The 21212-nt window shown below is 37.2% G+C and overlaps 1 protein-coding gene across 2 annotated transcripts in view; it reads right to left on the bottom strand.

The window, feature by feature from the left end:
* LOC124642997 overlaps positions 1–21212 on the bottom strand; it is a 66049-nt gene that overhangs the window by 19550 nt on the left and 25287 nt on the right. Inside the window, exons 4-8 of one of the 2 annotated variants that reach the window (XM_047181828.1) lie at positions 20949–20963; positions 12502–12655; positions 9570–9763; positions 7745–7945; positions 6700–6852 (exon numbers count right to left, since the gene is read on the bottom strand). In XM_047181828.1, coding sequence (XP_047037784.1) covers positions 6700–6852; positions 7745–7945; positions 9570–9763; positions 12502–12655; positions 20949–20963 — 717 coding nt within the window. The remainder of the gene's footprint in view (positions 1–6699; positions 6853–7744; positions 7946–9569; positions 9764–12501; positions 12656–20948; positions 20964–21212) is intronic. The other variant, XM_047181829.1, reaches the window with a different exon arrangement.

The raw sequence follows: 21212 nt of genomic DNA, 5'->3' as shown, positions 1-21212 counted from the left end.
TTAGATTAGTAAGGCTAAAAACAAGGTTTTTTAAATAAATATTAGTTATTTTCAATTTTAAAAGTCTCGTGAGATGAAAACGTCACCTCCTGTGCGTCACGTTACATACTACCGGAACAAAATCGTAACGATCTTGAATTGTAAAGCTTAGTGTACAATTAAATAATTTATGGGAGCGTCCTGTCAAAGTCAAAGTCAAATCATTTATTTCATTTAGGCCTTAAGGGATTGTTCACACCAAACGTATTGTCCGCCGCTTACTGTGAGTATACTCACTGTCTGCCCCAGTGTGAACGTCGACTCAATCTGCAGTAAGCGTACTCACCAAACCGACAATAAGCTATAGCGTACGATGCGCTACATGTGTGAACAAAAGAATAGGCTCGTGTAGGTTCACACTAGATGCGTACGCTGAGCGGCTGACTATTCTACACATAAAAGAGCTCAGTATTTGAACCCCCCAATCTTCATACATAACAGATGCTATGTCTTCCCAAGCGCATCTTCGTAAGTTTCTATCACTAGATTCTTCTGAATTCGCATACCAAATACATTCTCTAGAATGTACTTCTGCAATAAACTTTTCGGTGTCGAACATTGCGAGGTGTCACGTGTCACGTCTGTCCTCATTGAAGTTTGTTTCTCGAGCGGCGGAGCGGCGCTATTCGGCAACTGCGTCCGCGTAGCCAATCCGCGTCCGCCGTGCATAGTCGCGTAGTAAAATAATCGGCCACTGAGAGTCAGCGACAACAGACGACGTAATAGCGTATAGTCGGTTCGGTGTGAACAATAATTTCAATATATATGGAAAAGCAATAAACTGCGTAACGCGCGCTCACAGTCAGCGGCCGACAATACGTTTGGTCTGAACGATGCCTTACAAGCACTTACTGGGTGTCCTGCGTGAGCGACGAACGAGGCGCGACGCGACGCTGCGAACGCGACGAACGCGATCAACTCAACGGCATTCCCTACATGCGGCCTATGTGACAGTCTGCGGCGAGACGCGACGTAACGCGCACTTGTTTTGAGGGCGACCAGGTGCGACACCCAGAAGCGTAGATTGTTGTGGGACAAAAAACATTAACATTAAAGAAATCGCTTATTAGTACAAATAAGTTGGAAGAATATTGCTGTCTGTACTTTAAATATGAACTTTCAAGCAAATTGTAACACAACTTCTCCATGATTTGAGAAGTAATGACCAAAATCACGTAGGACATTTGTCGCGTATAGCATCGCGTCGCATTACGTCGCCTCGTGTAGCGTCGCGTCGCGTCGCGTTCGTCGCTCACGCAGGACACCGCGTTATGAACGTCAAAATTATAACTAAGTTTGATTCTAGTTGCCCATTCCAAAAGTAGCTTCCTATGGAGAAGAACGGGCAAGAAACTCCATGGTTACTCTTTTAAAAAATAATATAGTATTACAATTTGTATGTATTGATACATACAGTAAAAGCATGCGAAGATCATGTAGAATCGCAAAGACAAATGAGGATAAAGTGACAATTAAAATGCTACATGGTGTTCACATTTACAAATTGGTTTATATTTTGGTACAAAGTTACAAACAAATAATCAAAAGATGAATACAATTTTATTTGCTGGTGTAATTTTAATTTGTTAATTAATTAGATATTGTCAGTATGTCCTATGGAGCAGGACCAGCATGTTTCCAAGCATTTTTATCTTGAATGTAATCTTCTAATTTATAATGCACCCACAGCAGAATGCCGTACGACATGATGCTGTGGAAGTAACTAAAATATACCAGTCTAGCTGTTTCTACGTCCGCTAGCTGCCTCATCTTTCTAATAGCATAGGCGGCCGAGCTAAGACGACCCGCAAGAGATGTAATGTGGGGTCCCCACTGTAGTTTTTTGTCAAGAGTGATTCCCAGGAAAACTGTTTGATTTATAAATTCTAGTTTTTCACTATTAAGTATAATGTCACATTCACTACTTTTTACATTTGGCAATGAAAATCGAATGCATTTTGTTTTTTTTTCATTAAGAGCCACGTTATTTGCGTTGAACCAATTTTGAACCTGGAGAATGGAATTGTTTACGTCGTCTAAGGTACGTCTACGTCGATCAATATTAAAAATAAGAGAAGTGTCATCGGCAAACAACACCATTTTAGGTTGATTATCAAATAAGTAGGGCAAATCATTTATGTAAACTAAAAAGAGGAACGGACCTAATATAGAACCTTGTGGTACGCCCATTGCCATCACTGAACCTCGTGAATTTACGCCGTTTACTTGAACTTTAAGTTGCCGACCATTTAGATATGATTTTAACAGCTGGAGAGAAGTATCTCTTATTTCGTAATGCTCCAGCTTTCGCAAAAGCGTTTCGTGATTTACACAGTCAAACGCTTTTGAGAGATCGCAGAAGATTCCAATAGAGTCTTCAGCTTCCTCCCAAGCCTTAAAGATGTGCTTGATCAAAGTTACACCAGCATCGGTTGTACAGCGACCTTTAGTGAAACCGTATTGTTCTTTGTGAAAGATGGGGTTTTTATTGAAATGGCGCAACATCTGTTCAAGCATCAATTTTTCAAATACCTTGCTGAGAACCGGTAAGACAGAAACGGGTCTGTAGTTATTCGATTCTTTGCTGTGTTTCATTAAGTCAGGAAACACGCCTTGGTCTACGCTAACATTAAATATGTAAGTTAAATAAGGTGCAATTGTTTCAATAATTGACCTACATACCTTGACAGACATACCCCACAGATCTTCTGTTGATTTTATTTTAAGATCTTTAAAGGCTTTAATAATAGCCTCGGGGCTGGTATGTTGAAATTTAAATAGTAAAGAGCATGGTTTAACATGTTTTTTGAGTAGATCGATAGACACGGTGGTGGAAGAATTTAGTGCTTTTGTCGTCTCGAAAGGTATTTTAGTAAAGAATGCTTCAAACTCTTGAGCTACTTCAAGGTTACTGCTGATGGGACCATTATCAGTTTCTAGACTTAAATCAGTTTTTCGAACTTTTCGTCTCCCTGTTTCGTTGTTAATTACTGTCCAAGTAGTTTTTATTTTATCATCAGCATATTTTATTTTATTTCTAATATGAATAGATTTTGCCTGTTTACAAACGGTTTTAAATATTTTTGAATATTTTGAGACGTGGTCACGGAAACTTGGATCGGCGTTATAAGGCTTTAAACCATAAAGTTCAAACAGCTTTTCTCTACTTTTACGAATACCCGGGGTTGCCCAGTCACTAAATAAGAACTTAGATTTAATAATTTTAGTTTTGACTGGAAAAGCTAAGTTGAATTGGTCGTTTAATACAGAGAAAAAATCGGCATAAATATCACTTGGATTTTTAAGATTGAAGCTATGTACACACAGTTTATCAGCTAGAGTCTGATTTAGTTTATCGATTTTTTTTTGAAGTATATTCTCAAAAAATTATTTTTGTTTTCTCTGGTGGAGAGTAAGTGTGGAAAGTGATCACTTGTCCACTGTGATCAGATGGCAAGTAATTCACTATGGACTTATGCAGGTACTCACAGCTGCAAAAAATATTGTCTATACAAGTAGCAGTAGTTGGTGTTACCCTAGTAGGTTCTTCAAAAACGTTATGCAAATTAAATGATTTGAAAAGATTTAAAAAACTCGAACTTATAATATTATTTTCTAAAATATTAATATTGAAATCACCACATATGATGACTGACTTACTACTGCTACTGACTTTTTTCAAGACATCTTCCATGACAGAGTCAAATACACAAAGATTCCGGTGTTGCGGTGGTCTGTAGACACACACTATCACATGCTTATCTAGCTCAACACAGGACAATTCAATATTATGTTCCACTGACATATCAACTATATCTTTTCTTACTTTATATTTAATATGATTTTTGACTAATATTAGGGAGCCACCATGTATCATGGATTTCCGGCTAAAATAACTAGCTACACAATAATTCTCAAAATTTATAGATTCTACTTGATAATCTTTCAGCCAATGTTCTGTAATACAAATTACATCAAACTTGGTTTGTTCTAATACTAATTCTATTTCAAGAAGTTTAGAAGAGCAACTCTGAATATTTTGATTGAAAAGTTTTAAAATATGTTGCTCATTCCTGTGATTTTTGTAATTAACTAAGTCGCCAGAAGATAACTTGCTTCTATCTTTAAAATTATTAAATACTGGAATATCTTCTGTTGTCTTAATAATTAGTTTAAATTATTTATATCAGGAGTTTTCTCCACAAATGATATAACTTGCATAGAAGAATCTATGCCACCGGCGTGTTCAATATGATTAGAATGTTCTAACATATTGGTGGTGGTGGTGGTAGTGGTGGTAGATAGTATTTGTGGACCCCCCTTCGTACATGACGTCATCATACAACAATCTATCAGTGTGCTGTTAGTATAACTATACAGCATACCCTCGTCCCCTAACCTACATTTCATTATATTAGATATAATATTGTCAATATTATATGCTATCAACATAGCAATAGTATGTCTACAACTACCAGGAACAGATACAGCTCCCTTAATCAAAGTAAAATCACTAATAAACTTATTAGTATCAAAAAATAAAAGTTTGTCACTATGACAACATGTCAACATGTGTAATGTATTATTTAAATTAAATATACACTTATTTTGGTATTCTGAAAAACTATCAGAATAAGGGAAAGCACATAACATTAACTTTCCAATGTTTAAACTAAGTAAGGTGTCAATACCCTTCACAATGTCCTCTTTTGTTGTACCAGAACTACTACCTAACAACAGAACTATTATAGAATTACTATCTAATTTTGTACTGCCAATTTTCTCAACAATTTGCTTAAAAGTTATGTCATGGTAACTGTGATTGGTAAAGTGATGGCTAAGGTAATTGTGTAAAATTTTTCCAAAGCCAGCACCCAATGCATCTGTGAAAAGCAAAGTATTAAATTTTTGTATATGAATATTCTCTATAGCAGGTGTAGGCACAGATATTTCAGACAATGGTATTGAAGGTGATGGTTGGCTTGCAACATCACATGAAAGGCTATTTGTCAGAGACTCATACCTCTCCGTGTTGGACTTCACCAGGTCCATCAGCTCCACTGCCTCAAATAACCGCTTGCTTAGTTGTTCTTGAGAAGACTCATATTTACTAAAAATATCCTGTCCGCGCGTGTGGTAGGTATCAAACGAAAAGGCTTACATTTAATCGGTTTTGTTTATATATGTGTGTGTAAAGGTTTATATCTAAAAATTTAGTGAGTTAATACTTTATTCTTTGTAATTGTGTTTTGAAATCGGCAGTGTGGACATTGCTCAAATTATTCTTATCCATCACGAAATTTTCATAATAGTCACTGTCCCATATTCTGGATGTTACAAAAATGGTTTAAAAATATATATTTTTCATTTTATAGCGTTTATTTTGGCATCATAGTATTTTGTTAGTATCTAAAATTTCTCACTAGGCTTGATTTTGGAAATTGTAGCGGGTATCATTAGTAATGACAACTTTTCTAGTGAGATGTGTCCAAGAAGTGACGAAAGTGAAATTATTTAGCTGATTATTTAATAATCTTATAGAATTATGCTATCGTTTTGTTTGTTTTTAAAAGATTTTAAGTATATCTTTATGCCACCATAAGTTGATTTCGTTTTAATACTTGTTTATTTTATTTCTAATTAATTATATTTTGTGACGTTCAGGAATACTATGCATCATACGCTGACAGAAAAACTTTAATATTTCTTAAAATCATATTATAATTTTAATTTAAAATGCAGATTTAGCTAGTTAACAATATATTCTTTAATATTAGAGTAAATAAAATAGAATTCACGAAATGAAAAAAAAAAATATTTCCTGTGCGTCACAGGGTATTCTTTTCTGAAAATCACCCAAATACGACTAATGGAAAAATCGGTTTAGCCAAATGCGAGATGATCGCGCACAAATGTACATATAGTTATCGGCACGGATAATGAGCTGAGAAGTGGGGATCGCTTTGCGCACTGTACACTTAAGGCAATAAAGGCTCGAGCAGACCGGATGCGTATGCGTAACCACGTCGTAGTCACGCGCGTAGTTACGGCGTAACCATGAGTTGTAATGTATGGAAATGTATGAGACAGGCCACACCGCTTGCGTAACGTAGACGTGCGCGTCGTTACGCAAGCGGTGTGGCCTGTCTCATACATTTCCATACATTACAACTCATGGTACGTGCACGTCTACGTGCACGTCTACGCTTACGTCTACGCATACGCATCCGGTCTGCTGGAGCCTTTAACCAATAATTCACTTCTGCGCAGGTGAAGGTCAGGGCTCAATATCCGTGCCGATGATTATACTTACATACAAGACAGATTTTTTTTGAAGTAATTTAAATAGGGAAAAAAAATTATCAACGAAGGAAGGGTTTTATTTTTCGCGCGCATTTTATATACACATATGTATTACGGGAGAACTTCTGCCCGTTTTTAACACGCTTATATTAGTTTCACTTGTAACTGTATGTAAGAAAATCTTGGAATCTTAATTTGACCCACTTCCCGGTCTTCGATTAGGATGAAATTTTGCACACGCTCTCAGTTCTAATGACAATACATGACTAGCGTGTTTTTTAGTTTTTTTTTTTAACTATTTTTTTCGGAGCTTTTATGATACAAACTATCAAATAAGTATAAATATTCATAACATACCCATCTTCCTTAAGTTTGTAGAATATAAAAGGCATAGAATCAAGCGTGCCGTTGGTTATGGATTTTTTTCTTGCATCTGGCAACTCTAATTCAGTCTTGCCAGTTAAAATGGGGAATAAAGCGGCGGGTGTTCCGTCTCCAACTATGTTGTATCTGAAATGTAATAATAATTTATGTTGTAAGCTTATTAAAGACTAGTTTTTGCCAGCAGTTTCACCCGTCGAAACCTCTGCACGAACCCGAATAAAAAGTAGCCTACAGCCTTCCTCGATAAATGGGCTATCTAACACTGAAAGAATTTTTCAAATCGGACCAGTAGTTCCTGAGATTAGCGCGTTCAAACAAACAATCAAACAAACAAACAAACAAACTCTTCAGCTTTATAATATTAGTATAGATATATATAAGGCCTTGGTTCATCGACAACATAGGCGTCAGTCAGTTTCTTAAAACAACTGTTCACTATGAATTTTCACTTTCAATTTTCAAAATAAACAGTGGTTTTAAGATAAACTGACGTCAATGTTGTCGGTGTACTTGGGCCTAAGGTAGGTAAATGCTTCGACAGGACGGGAAACTCAAATATAAAATGGTTTTTTGATAATTTACCTATTTTAACAGTAAAAATGAGGCGAGATTGTAGATCAACAATTCAGTAAGCTTATTATTATTATATAAACGTTTCCCGGGGTTTGTCACGCGTCCCTTGGAAACTACTTCTCTTATCGGGATATTCGACGGTCAAAGCATTGTTCTACTCAGTGCAGTAGTTTCGGAATTTTTGTATAAGTATAGTTTTTTTTTCACTATAACTTTACTTATAGAAGACTAGCTTCCGCCAGCGGCTTCGCCCGCGTGGTGTATTGATAAAAAGTAGCCTATGTGTTAATCCAGGCTATCACCTATCTACATACCAAATTTCAATCAAATCGGTCCAGCCGTTTTTGCGTGATTGAATAACAAACATACATCCATACATTCTCACAAACTTTCACATTTATAATATATATATATATATATAAGTAGGATTAAAATTATATCTTACCCATCAAGTATCGTAGCTTTGACAGTATTTTTCAGGTATTTATAAGACTTAGGCATTTTTCGGATGAAGCCATTTTTGGAAGTCGAATCGAAGCCGAATATCAGCACGTTTAGTGTGTCTTCCCTGAACGGCGGCACCGGCTTCCTTTCCACCGACTTTCGGAAGCCTAGAGTGTAGCCCACCCATGTCGAACTCAGAAGACTGGAAAAAAATAAAATCTATGTTTATATATATAATAACTTGATAAATGATGAGAAAAGGTTTAGTCTGCCCGATATGTCCGATAATCGGTGACCGTTTTTTTATGAGAAAAATACAACACACTGATAGTAATAGAGCAACGCACACCGCACACGTAGGTACTACAAAAAGTCGGAAGATCCTACTCAGAACGGCCGACAAAAAATCGGACCGATAATCTGTCCTACAGAAAGTCTGACGTGAGCAAGTAGCCTAAAACTTATCAAAGAAGATAGAATGAAAATTCATATTTTTGCGAAAAGGATAAATAATAAAAAAATGAAATTAGGTGAAAACAAGAACACCAGAAAGAAAATCATTTGCGTTTTCCCAACTATGTTGGGGTCGGCTTCCAGTCTAACCGGATGCAGCTGAGTACCAGTGCTTCACAAGGAGACTATCTGATCTCCTCAACCCAGTTACCTGGGCAACCTTATACCCTTTGGTAAGACTGGTTGTCAGACTGTCTGGTTTCTGAATGTAGGTACATGTATAGGTATTTTCATGTGGATACTTGTTTTTAATTTTTTAAACTAGCAAACTGGCTCTCACAGATACGTAAGATAAGAGCTCTGCCTCATTAAGACGCCAATGGCGACATCGCCGGCTACGAATCCAAGCAGTTAATATTGAAATGTATGGTACCTAACTCACTCGGCGACGGTTTGGCAACGTCGCCATATTGGAAGCGTGGTCACGAGCTACAGTTCTCTACGTGGTTTCTGGCTACTCTGGCAGCTTGGCGACGATGGCACGGTTGCCACTATACCTAATGTACACGGTAAAGTGCACCTCCCTCTCTCAGTGGCCAGTGTGGTCGCCAGTCAGCCGCCATTTTGGACGCTTGCTCGAAATATAGTACTTATTTGATTTGAACAAATTAACTATCGAGACGCCATGGCCACTTGACTTGGCGACCTTCGGATGCCAGAAGTAGCCAGACCTGCGCCACTGGCGACGTCGCCATGGCGTCTCTATGAGGGAGAGCTCTTAGAATATACCCAAACTTTATGGTTATTAGCTAACGAAAAATAGTCAAGAATTTTCTGTCATCTACTGTAAAGAACACACCCAAAATGTTTTAATACTCCCATATAACTGAAAAATAAAAATACGTAATGTGTCACTGTAATCTGGTTAAAATATTGAAATGGCTCGCTGTCTCATCACCTGAATTTCTCCCCCAATATTTTTCAAATTGGCATCAAAAATCCTTGGGCCAGATATATGATTGATTCCTTAGATAAAATGTCTTCCTTGGCCACTTATCATCATCATCTGTCTAGCCTTTTCCCAACTATGTTGGGAGCTTAAAGTTTATTTTTTTATTTATTTTATTTATTCCTTTATTTCAGGCAACTAGGGCCCATAAAAATACAAATACATATATCGACGGCTCCTAAGTATACTGAGTCAACTAACAAATAACCGGATGCAGCTGAGTACCAGTGTTTTACAAGGAGCGACTGCTTATCTGACCTCCTCAAGCAACCAGTAAGACTGGTTGTCAGACTTAATGGTATCTGGAGTATAGATAGATACCGTTACTAAAAGTAGGGTGTACATATTTTTAGAGCAAGCTTACCTTTTCTCGTGTGTCCCAGTACATTTGATTTTAACATGGTCACTCTTGTCGAGTATATAAGGTTTGTCTCCGGCAACTTGAGTGGGTGGACCCAGGTGATATTTATAATCACTCTCGTATATAATATCTTGGTATTTACAAACTACGTTTTTCGTAGTTTCCAGTATTGATTTGACTACTCTACATTCGGAGTGCTGAGAAAAAGTTTCAGGTATTAAAGACATATTTCAATTTAGAGCCTATTTTCAATCACCAGATAACTTACATCCGAGGAATGTTTAACATTTTGACAGATTTTGTATAGAAAATATGTCAAACCGCAGATAGAAGCTATCTGAATATTAAAAAATCGGCCTATAAAGAAAAAAATATTTAAAATCTTTGAAGACAATTATTTTACTATTAACCCTTTAATTCGCAACGTTGCACCGATGCAACTATCCAAACAAAAAAATATATTGCAAGAACCATCATCATTTTTTCTTATTTACATACATTTTAATAATGGATATACTGCTGCTATCTATGAAAAAAAATATTGAACCAACTCACGCGCATCATTACGTAGTTGTGACCAAAATGACGTCGCGATGACATTGCGCTCGTGGACGACCGGTGAGTTTTAATAAATATAAATAGTTTTTATGCATTTATTGACAACTATTATTTGAAATATTATTGTTTATGAGTGTTTACAATTGTGTCATATAACGCCAATGTCAAATTCATATTTTACTATGAAATATAAGCACGTATTTACCGACGTTGCACATTTGCGACACTGCGAAGCTTTAGCATAAGTACTTTTAATTTCGTACGTTGCACGGGTGCCACGTCGCGCTTTTACTAACACTGAATAATTATTATTTTCTTTGTATGGGTTTTGTGTTTTTTTTACATTTATGACAGTTGACAGTATTATGTTTTTATATTGACTATTCTGAAAGTTTGCTAATGTACGACTAAGCTAGATTACTAAATAATGAATGAATATCGCTATTACTAATATGCTCGTTTTTTAATAAAAATTGTGTTAACTTATGTATGGTGTTGGTGATTGCTGCATGTTTGTTTTTTTTTCTTGCTTATTACCAGGGAGGCTTAAAATGGCAGAGAGCAAATATTTGGTTCCACCAGAAGCGGCCTCGTCTACCGATAGCTCTTCGTCTGAAGACGAAGTTATTATTCAAAACATCACCGAACGTCAAGACGATGTATCTTCTGACTTCAGCTCAGAACCAAGGTCCCTTCGTTCGTCTTTAGAAAACTTGGATCTTATTCTTGATAGTCCAGTGCAAGAAGAAACCTTTACGACATTATCTGATGAAGATACGGTTCCACTGACTCCAGTAATACGTAGTATTTTTCCTTCGGACACACCACCCAATCCGCTCCCAAATTTAAATTCAGTTTCGTCAATTTTATCACCACTTAATACTCCATTAAGCCAAAGAGTTCGCTCAAAAAGAAGTGCTAACTGTGAACCAAGAGTTGTAGCTAAAGGAGTAAAAAAGTACAAGAGACCTCTTCTTATACAGACAGACGACCTTATAAAGGTCGCCGGAAGACGCTGGATGCAGGTCGCTTCCAACAGGTATCTGTGGAGATCAAAAGGGGAGGCCAATGTTCAGCAGTGGACGTCCTATGGCTGAGATGATGATGATGATGATGACCTCTTCTTAGTTTCAAGTGGCAGCGTGGGAAATTCAAATATCCAGCAGAGTTTGATATGCCTGATCTTAGCACAAGTAGTACCGCAACAGAATCTCCGTTAGACTATTTTCTTAATTTACTTCTGAAGATATAATAGATTATATTACGGAGCACACCAATTTATATTCTGTGCAAAGCAGAGAAGGTAAATCTATAAACGTTACCAGAGATGATGTGCGTGATTTTCTAGCTATCACAATTATGATGGGTATTGTAAGAATGCCGTCATATCGAGACTACTGGAGTAATGATTTCAGATACCCTCCTGTCGCTGATGTGATGAGTCTAAAAAAGTATGAGCTAATGAGAAAATATTTGCATTTCGTGGATAATTTGGATCTGAATAACGATCGTTATTTTAAGGTTCGGCCGATATTAAAACAAATTAGTGCGCCTTCTGTGTCTAGACCTACAGATGCTGTAAGATTTGATAAAATTGAGCATTTTCCAGTTTTTGTACAGCGAGGTAGGTGCAAATACTGCAAAACTGGGTATTCAAATATCCACTGTTCAAAATGTGAACAACGTTTGTGTTTAGTTCCCAAAAGAAACTGTTTCTTTGACTTTCATAATGTATAATAAATATGTTTTTTTTTAAATATATTTTGCTTTCCATTTATATCTACATTTTATTCTGTAACGTGGGCACTGTTGTAAATATGCAACACTGATATCAAACTGTACATGTTCTTGTGTTTCGCAATGTAGCACATTTACAACATACTATATTTGGATATATATGTATACCAGATTTTTATTTTCATTTTTTTGAGCACTTGTAAGATCTAAATAAACAATAAATGACAAAATAATAATAAATTAATTCAATATTTTTTTTGAGCTTTAAAGGGTTAATAGTTTCATGAAAATCCATTCAAGATGTTTTTTTTCAGATCATTAGTAGTTTATTAGATTTATGCTTTCAAACACAATGTTCAGCTTTATGATATCAACAATTATAGAATGTTTTATTCATTTGTTTAATTTACAGATTTATAGATAATTTTGGCCTCTACAAAAACTTAAACGTCTGTTTTACACTTGTCTAAACAAATTGTGGCTGCAAAATGAACCATATGTCAACGTCATAATCTGACATTTTTTAGACAAGTTTTAAACTGACGTTTACATTTTTTTGTGGTAAGACTGAGAATCTTTAAGATCAATTCTAAATTACAATTTAAGATAGGTATTTTAAGTTAAAAAAAGTAATACTTACATAGCATCGTACCCAATCCTTGCCTTTACACGTGATGGGGGGTAAGACTTTATCGAACTGCATTATTTCCTTTGCAAAAGGATCGAGGTGGGGTATCTCACACCCGCTCCCTTTATCTTCTCTTAACGCCTCTTCAATTCTGTTCTCTATAAACCTAATAGCATATTTTCTTATATATCTTAGCTAAAATATAGCTTATATATGGCGACTTTATTCACCGAGCCGTGAGCCAAAATTTAAACAAAGAATGACACTTTTTCAAGATGTCGGGTATAACCCGACCGATGTCAAAACGTTACATTTTTATGTAAAATATTCGCACTATCGGTGGTCTACATTTTAGTAGGGTTCTATGTTTGACAGTCAAGTCTTCTAGGTTTTTTCACATGTAAACGATATACATATTTAATTAAAATTAAGAAAATAATTTACGGGATTTATTATATTTTGTTTCAAGTCTGAAAGGATTACATAAGTTCTACAGACATCGTTCTAAAATATAATTTCTAATGTTTTCAGTGTATTACTTCCGAAGTTATTTTTATAAATAATAATAATGTCGGGACACCTTTTCACACACGGTCGGTTAGCCCCATGGTAAGTTATTAATTAACTTGTGTTATGGGTGCTAACACAACTGATAAACTACATATAGCTACATATATACATATTTATAAATACATATTATAACACCCAGACCACGGCTAACAAGCATGCTCATCACACAAATGTCGACCGAGCCGGGAATCGAACCCGGGACCTCAGGTTCGGCAGTCCGGCATGGTGACCATTGCGCCATCGAGGTCGTCAAAATACAATATGTTCACTACTTCAATCGTGACTTATAAAGAACCCATTTTATGGTTTGGCTTTTTTATGGTTTACCATTTGGCTCATGGCTCCGTGAATAGGGTATAGTGACTGGAACTTGAAATAAACTATTTAGAAACTTCTGATGATTTATTTATTTATTTATTATACTTTTTGCACACATTTTACAAAAAAAAACAATGTACAAAGGCGGACTTAACACCTTAGGCGGACTTAACGCCTTAGGCGTTCTCTACCAGTCAACCTTTAGGTGGAGGAGAAATTTCATGGCAGGTGCACTAAATATGTATATAAGACAAATCGAAAATATATAAACGTACATAGACTTATTATACATACACACACATATATATATATATACAATATTAATTAAACTTTAATACATATATAAATAACACAAAATCAAATGCATAGTTGTGTCAATTCTGCAAACTCTGGTGAAGATACTCACGAAGCTTCAATTTGAAAGTCAATCGGCTATCTACCATCCTAATTTCCGAGGGCAACTTGTTCCATAAAAGAATAGATTGGACAAAAAAGGAGGAATGAAGGAAATCTGTGCGATGTGAGGGACATTGGAGTAGACGGTTGTTGGAGGAACGCAAATTTCTGTCATGTTGAGAACACAAAAACTGGAAGTGGCATGATAAATATGGAGGTGAACAAGGAGTATGAAGAATGGAAAATAGAGTATGTATATGTAATAATGATTCTGGAGGCCTAGTGGGAAAAGCACCAACCTCTCATGTATGAGTGCGTGGGTTCGATTCCAGGCAAGTACTAATGCAACTTTTCTAAGTTTGTATGTACTTTCTAAGTATATCTTAGACACGAATGGCTGATAAAAGGTGAAGGAAAACATCTTGAGGAAACTTGGACTATACAAATAGTCTGAAATCACCAACCCGCATTGAGCAAGCGTGGTGATTAACGCTCAATCCTTCTCCGTGTGAGAGGAGGTGCGTGGCAGTGGGACGATAAAAAGGCTGTAAATAACTGATGATTCTTGTGATTATAATGAGAATTTAAAACACTTTTCAAAAAGTTGTAATCATGGGTACAAATGGGTTTAACCAGTCACCCTGTATATCATAATTACATGTGGGAATGTATCCGAATATCTGATTGATTGAGTGAAAGTGTTTTAGATGTGTATCCGAACGATGAGAGTGAGATGATGAACGAGAGAGCATGAAAGAGAACGAACGAGAGAGTACTTTGCGAGCATTATGCGTTACGATGGCTTTACGACGACACGATTGAAGACGACGTTAAGATTAAGAATAGTTTAAAGGATTTTGATTTTTGTAAAAGCCGCTAATTGGTTGCTAAATAAATGATAAGAAGATTTCCGAGCCGTTTCGCTGTTTTTACCCCTACAAATTGTGGGGGCTCGTCCGGGATACGCAAAATCGGCGAGCGGCGGCGTGCAGGAGCACGTGCCCGACGTTGGAAAAGAAGACCCGTTACAGGATAGCGCGAGCGCGGCAGCGGCGGAGCGCCTGCGGCGTTGAACGTGGAAAGTATAATACGTATTTTACGACGTTTATGATGCCAAGAAACCGAAGTAAGAGTCAATCGTATGACGACGAAGATGGCGGCGTACTCGATCGGCCAGCGCGTGCTACATTTAATTACGCGGAAGATGTTATAAGGAAGTTCGACGGCAGGGACAGGGCATATCCTGTAACAAAGTGGATTCAAGATATAGACGACAATGGTGATATCTTTGAATGGTCGCAGACACAAAGATTGCTGGTGGCGCGGCGTTCATTGACTGGAACGGCTGCGTTATGGCTGAGCTCAGAAAAAACTTTCAAGTGCTGGGAATCGCTCAAGCTAGCTATCTCCAAAGAATTTCCAGACGCGATCGACGCAAAAACTATCCATGAGATGATGAGTGCTAAAAAGAAGAGGCCGAATGAGTCATGCATCGATTATATGTTCGCCATGAAGGAGCTTGGGAAAAGAGGGAAAATGGCGGACTACGTAGCCATTAAATACATCATTGATGGTATACGGGACAACGAAATCAATAAAATAATGTTGTACGGCATTACCACATACTCAGAGTTGAAAGAGAAGCTTAAAATATATGAGATGATCAAGGAGAAGACCCGTTATACCGAAAAAGGAAAAGATAGTAGTAATATTCGCAAGGAAGAAGTTTCATCATACAGATACAGGTGCTACGACTGTGGGGAGAAAAATCATCGGAGTGAAAATTGTCCGCACAGGAGTCTAGGAAAAAAGTGTTTCCGATGCAATGGGTTTGGACATATTTCCCCAAATTGCCCTGTGAACTCAAAATCATCATCACCGGCTGCACCGGTCACATCTTCCGGTTCCGGTAGCAGTGCGGAAACATTACGGACACAGTCGAAGCGGACATTCGTCGCAACAGCTCTAGGCAGTGCAGAGATCGACGATCGAGATTATGAGGTTGGCAACACTGCCCTTGCGGCGATTGGCCTACAACATGACATGGCGGACGGAAAGTGTCATGGCGGCGATGTTGACGTTTTGGATGTAAACAAACCTGGAATTTTTACAAAACCAGTGAAAAGTGTAAAAATGCTGTGCGGGAATATAACAGATGCGTTAGTCGATTCGGGGAGCGATGTAAATTTAATAAGATTGGACTTCTACAGAGAAATAGGGTCTCCCGCGTGTGATAGTGAGTGTGTAATAACTCTTACCGGCTTAGGACTTTCTAAAATCAAACCAATTGGACAATTCCGGACAAGTATTGAGATCGATGGATACACGTACCGTGATGTCATATTCTATGTTATACCCAGCGAAACTATTCCATTCAAAGTGTTAATTGGTCACGAATTTCTACAAAATGTCATTACGGTTATGAAAGGCGGATCTGTATGGATGAAACCTAATGATTGGTTGCGTGATGTGGATTGTTGTGCGTGTTCTGTTGATGTTGTAGGTCATGTGATGGACCAGAACGTGAGAGAAGAAGTAGCCAGGTTAGTAGAATCTTACAAGCCACAGCAAACCAAGGAGGCGCCTATCGAGTTAAAGATCATACTGAAGGATGACATACCTGTCGCTCAACGTCCTCGGCGCATCGCACCCCGAGAACAGGCAGAGGTAGACAAGCAGATCAGAGAATGGTTGGACCAGGGAATAATTCGGGTAAGTTTTTCCGAATATGCAAGCCCACTTGTCTTAGTAAGAAAGAAAGATGGTAGTTTGCGAGTATGTGTTGACTCTAGGTTGATTAACAAGAAGATGGTTAAAGATGAATACCCGCTACCCATCATAGATGAACATATTGATAAGCTGGCTGCTGCGAGGGTGTTTAGCGCCCTAGACCTTAAGAATGGATTTTTTCACCTGAGAGTTAGCGAGGAATCTATAAAGTATACCTCCTTCGTTACTATGACGGCTCAGTATGAATTTTTAAGAGCTCCGTTTGGCCTATCCATCTGTCCCAAGGTTTTCACCCGTTTTATCTCAATAATATTCAGGGATCTGATTACTAGAGGTGTTGTTATAATATTCATAGACGATTTGTTAATTCCAGCATTAACAGAGGCACAAGCTGTCGAGAGGTTGCAAGAGGTGTTGCAAGTTGCTATGGAGTATGGACTAGAAATAAACTGGTCAAAGTCACAGCTGCTGGTGCGGAAAGTGGAGTACCTTGGGCATGTAATCGAAGGTGGAGCAGTTACGCCATCGCCAGGAAAGACCGAGGCGGTCCTAAAATTTCCTGAGCCCAGAAATGAGAAGCAACTGCTCAGTTTCTTGGGACTTTGTTCATATTTTAGAAAGTATATTCAAAACTTTGCTACTATAGCCAAACCTCTCACAGATTTGTTAAGAAAAGACAGAAAATTTGAGTTTAATGACGAACATAGATTGGCATTCAACACTCTGAAGAATAAATTGGCAAGTAAACCTGTTTTAAAGATTTATGATTCAAAAGCACCCACTGAGCTGCATACTGATGCATCTTGTGTGGCATATGCGGCTATACTACTACAGAAAGACGTTAAAGGTGATCTCCATCCTGTATATTATATGAGCAAGCGAACTACTGATGCTGAAAGCAGATACACAAGCTATGAGTTAGAAGCCTTGGCTATCATCGAAGGAATAAAAAAGTTCAGACACTACCTTTATGGAAACCATTTTAAAATAGTTACTGACTGCAAGGCATTTCAGATGACATTAAATAAAAAGGATTTGGCGACATCACCCAGGGTAGCAAGATGGATTTTATTTCTGCAAGATTATGATTTTACTATTGAGCATCGCGAGGGATCAAGAATGAAACATACAGATGCACTGAGCCGAAACCCATATATTGCAACCATATTTTCAGACTTGCATAGTTCATTGAGACGTGCACAAGAGACTGACACTGGACTCAAGGCCATTAAGAGTATACTGGAAGAAGAAAAACCATATAATGATTTTTATTTGCATGATGGATTGCTATGTAAAGGAAAGGAAAGATGCTTGGTTATACCACAAAGGATGGAGGTGGAAATAATCAAGAGAGCACATGATAATGGTTATTTCTCAAAGAAGAAAACTATTGAATTGATAAGTAAGGACTATTTCATAACTCACCTGGATAAGAAAGTTGAAGAGTATATATCTACCTGTATCCCATGTCTCCTTGCTTCACGAAAAGAAGGTAAACAAGAAGGATATTTGAACCCCATAGAAAAAGGTGATACACCCCTACATACTCTGCACATTGACCATATAGGACCACTTACCGAAACTCGCAAACAATATAATTACATACTCACAGTTATTGACGGATTCACTAAGTTTGTGTGGCTGTTTCCCACAAAGAGTACAACCACTCAAGAAGTATTGAGGAAGCTGGAAATACATCAACAGGTGTTTGGTAACCCTGCAAGGATTATCTCTGACAGGGGTACTGCCTTTACGAGCAATGATTTCGCTGAGTATTGTAAGCAAGAGGGAATAGAGCATGTTAAAATAACCACCGGAGTTCCAAGAGGGAATGGTCAAGTGGAGAGGGTGCATCGGACAATCATCGGGGTCTTGACAAAATTATCAGTGGAACAATCTACGTTGTGGTATAAGTTGGTGAGTAGGGTGCAAAGAGCACTCAACAGCACATATCACAGAAGTATCAATAATACACCTTTCCAATTGCTTCTTGGAACGAAGATGAGAAGGAAGGAAGATGTTGAAATATTAGATTTATTAAAACAAGAAGAAAGGGAAAGTTTCATTGAGGATAGGGAAAAATTAAGAAAGAGTGCCAAGCAACAGATTCTAAAGATTCAAGAGGAAAACAGAAGAAATTACAACAAGAAGAGAAAGCCAAGCAGGAAGTATGAAGAAGGTGGACTTGTTGCTGTGATGAGAACCCAATTTGGAACAGGCCTTAAACTCAAGCCAAAGTTTTTGGGACCTTACAAGGTGGTGAAGGTAAAGAGAAATGATAGGTATGATGTAGAGAAGGCTGACTCACGAGCGGAGGGTCCTCTCAGAACTACAGCATCAGCAGACCATATGAAACCATGGCCTGACTATATGAGTGACACAGATGAATGACCTATAACCGTAATGTTCTGTTACCAGTGTATGTACTTAGTATACTTACCATTCATGTTGATTGTTGTAAACAACCTTGTACCTAGTGTGGTGTAAACAATATTGTTAGAAATGTATTGCTGTTATAATTGTAACCATTGGCACTGTCTTATGTCTCAGTAGTTATCATAAGGCTTAAACTATGTTCAAGCAGTAGTTAAAAGATTTAAAGTATGTAACTGTAACCTTTAAGATTTATTTTCATGTACTTAGTCTGAGGACAGACTAAGAGCAGGACGGCCGGATGTGGGAATGTATCCGAATATCTGATTGATTGAGTGAAAGTGTTTTAGATGTGTATCCGAACGATGAGAGTGAGATGATGAACGAGAGAGCATGAAAGAGAACGAACGAGAGAGTACTTTGCGAGCATTATGCGTTACGATGGCTTTACGACGACACGATTGAAGACGACGTTAAGATTAAGAATAGTTTAAAGGATTTTGATTTTTGTAAAAGCCGCTAATTGGTTGCTAAATAAATGATAAGAAGATTTCCGAGCCGTTTCGCTGTTTTTACCCCTACATACATATACATAAGAGGCTACTTTTTATCCAAGAGCGGTATGTATGATGCGGGTGAAACCTAACCAAAATCAATACTTAGGTACAAAGTTATAGGAATACAAAGTTCAATGACAATATAAACGTCACTTTTGTTAAAAAGGTTTAAGTTCAATTTCCAGTATAAATGTGTTTATGCTATCGTTGAAAATCCTTAAGATTTTAGCACAGTTTCCCACGTTATATACTTCCCTTGAATGGATAAAAAGTAGCTTATATGTAATTAAAAAAATATAAGCTATATAACTGCCTTAAGTTTCATGAAAATCCATCAATAAGTTTCGGCGTGGAAGAGTAACAAACATACAGACATAGATTTTACAAACATTAAGATATACATTTTCAGGATAGTTTTTTGTTGTTGAGTATAAAACTGAAGTTATTATAAGTAAATACTAGTAATTAATATATAAGCTGCATGCACTATATTATTTAATTAAGCATTCTACAAAAAGCATTGTCTAATGCCCGTTTTCACCAACAATCTCTTAACGTTTCCCTAACTAAGTGTCACTTATAATAAGGGCTCCCCCAATAATAAAGGTTATAAGGAACGCTTAGGCGTCGTCCTAATTGGCAGCGATCGCGCGATGGCGCGATGCGTTTTTCATCTAAGACGTCGTCCTAATTGACAGCGATTGTGCTATGACACGATGCGTTCTCGTCGTTCGATGAGTTCAAATTTCATCAGAGTGTCCTATTTGAACCTCGGAACCTTGCAAGTGAGATCGTGAGATGAAGATCGCATCGCGCCATCGCGCGATCGCTGCCAATTAGGACGACGCCTTAGACTTTGGTGAAAACGAAATTCGTATTAAGTGTTCCCTAAAAGCTTTTAGGGGATCCCTAAATTTAGGTATTTGTTGGTGAAAATGAGCATAAGTTACACATACACAGTTCAGTACAAAACATGCGAATAATAGATATTTTAGGTATATATGACATTATTTACTAGCTGTGGTTTATTTTTATAATCTATTTCTACAATGTACACATTTACTAGCTCCTTCCAACGGTTTCACCCGTGTGCAGTTTTAACTACTCCAAGGACTTAGATAAAAATAATGGGCTAATCTAACACTGAAATATTTTTTCAAATCAGTCGAGTAGTTCCTGAGATTTCAAGCAAACACTCCCAACTCTTCAGCTTTATAATATTACAACATTAATTGTTCCATTGTGTAAAAATTAAATGCTATATTTATTTTTTTGCTATAAACATAGTAAAATCATTTTCATTCTGTAAACGGGTTTAATTTGCTAAAAAAAATGGTAACGTGATAACTTGTAATATTTTTTATATCTTTTTCAATATATGAAGCTTAAAATATTTAAACATGCACTCATAAACACCAGTTAGTGAAAAGAAAAAGCGTTATGACCGAAATCGCGTCCAAAACTTGCAATTTTTACTTACTAAGGTGTTAAAATAAAAAAAGACAAACTACTTACTTAATCACAGATGTTCTGAAAAGATAAAACAAAAATAAGGAAAAAATAGAAGTAGAAAACATTAAAAAACATGCTTCGAGCATCGAGCATTTGTAACCATGGAGGAAGGAAAGATAGCGGAGATGCCATAAGGAAGGTAGGTCAGGCGCCTTCTTGTAGGTCAAGCAACGTACGGTAGGCGAGATCAGTTACTAGAACTTAAGAGGCGTTCCGGTTCCTTGTTAAAGTAAAACCAATTTGTCAACCGATTGGTTTTGATTGATT

The sequence above is a fragment of the Helicoverpa zea genome, chromosome 26 (assembly GCF_022581195.2).
Source record: "Helicoverpa zea isolate HzStark_Cry1AcR chromosome 26, ilHelZeax1.1, whole genome shotgun sequence".
In the NCBI taxonomy this organism is placed as follows: domain Eukaryota; kingdom Metazoa; phylum Arthropoda; class Insecta; order Lepidoptera; family Noctuidae; genus Helicoverpa; species Helicoverpa zea.
Note: the sequence above shows the minus strand (reverse complement) of the source record. Positions and strands in the feature narration are given on the sequence as shown.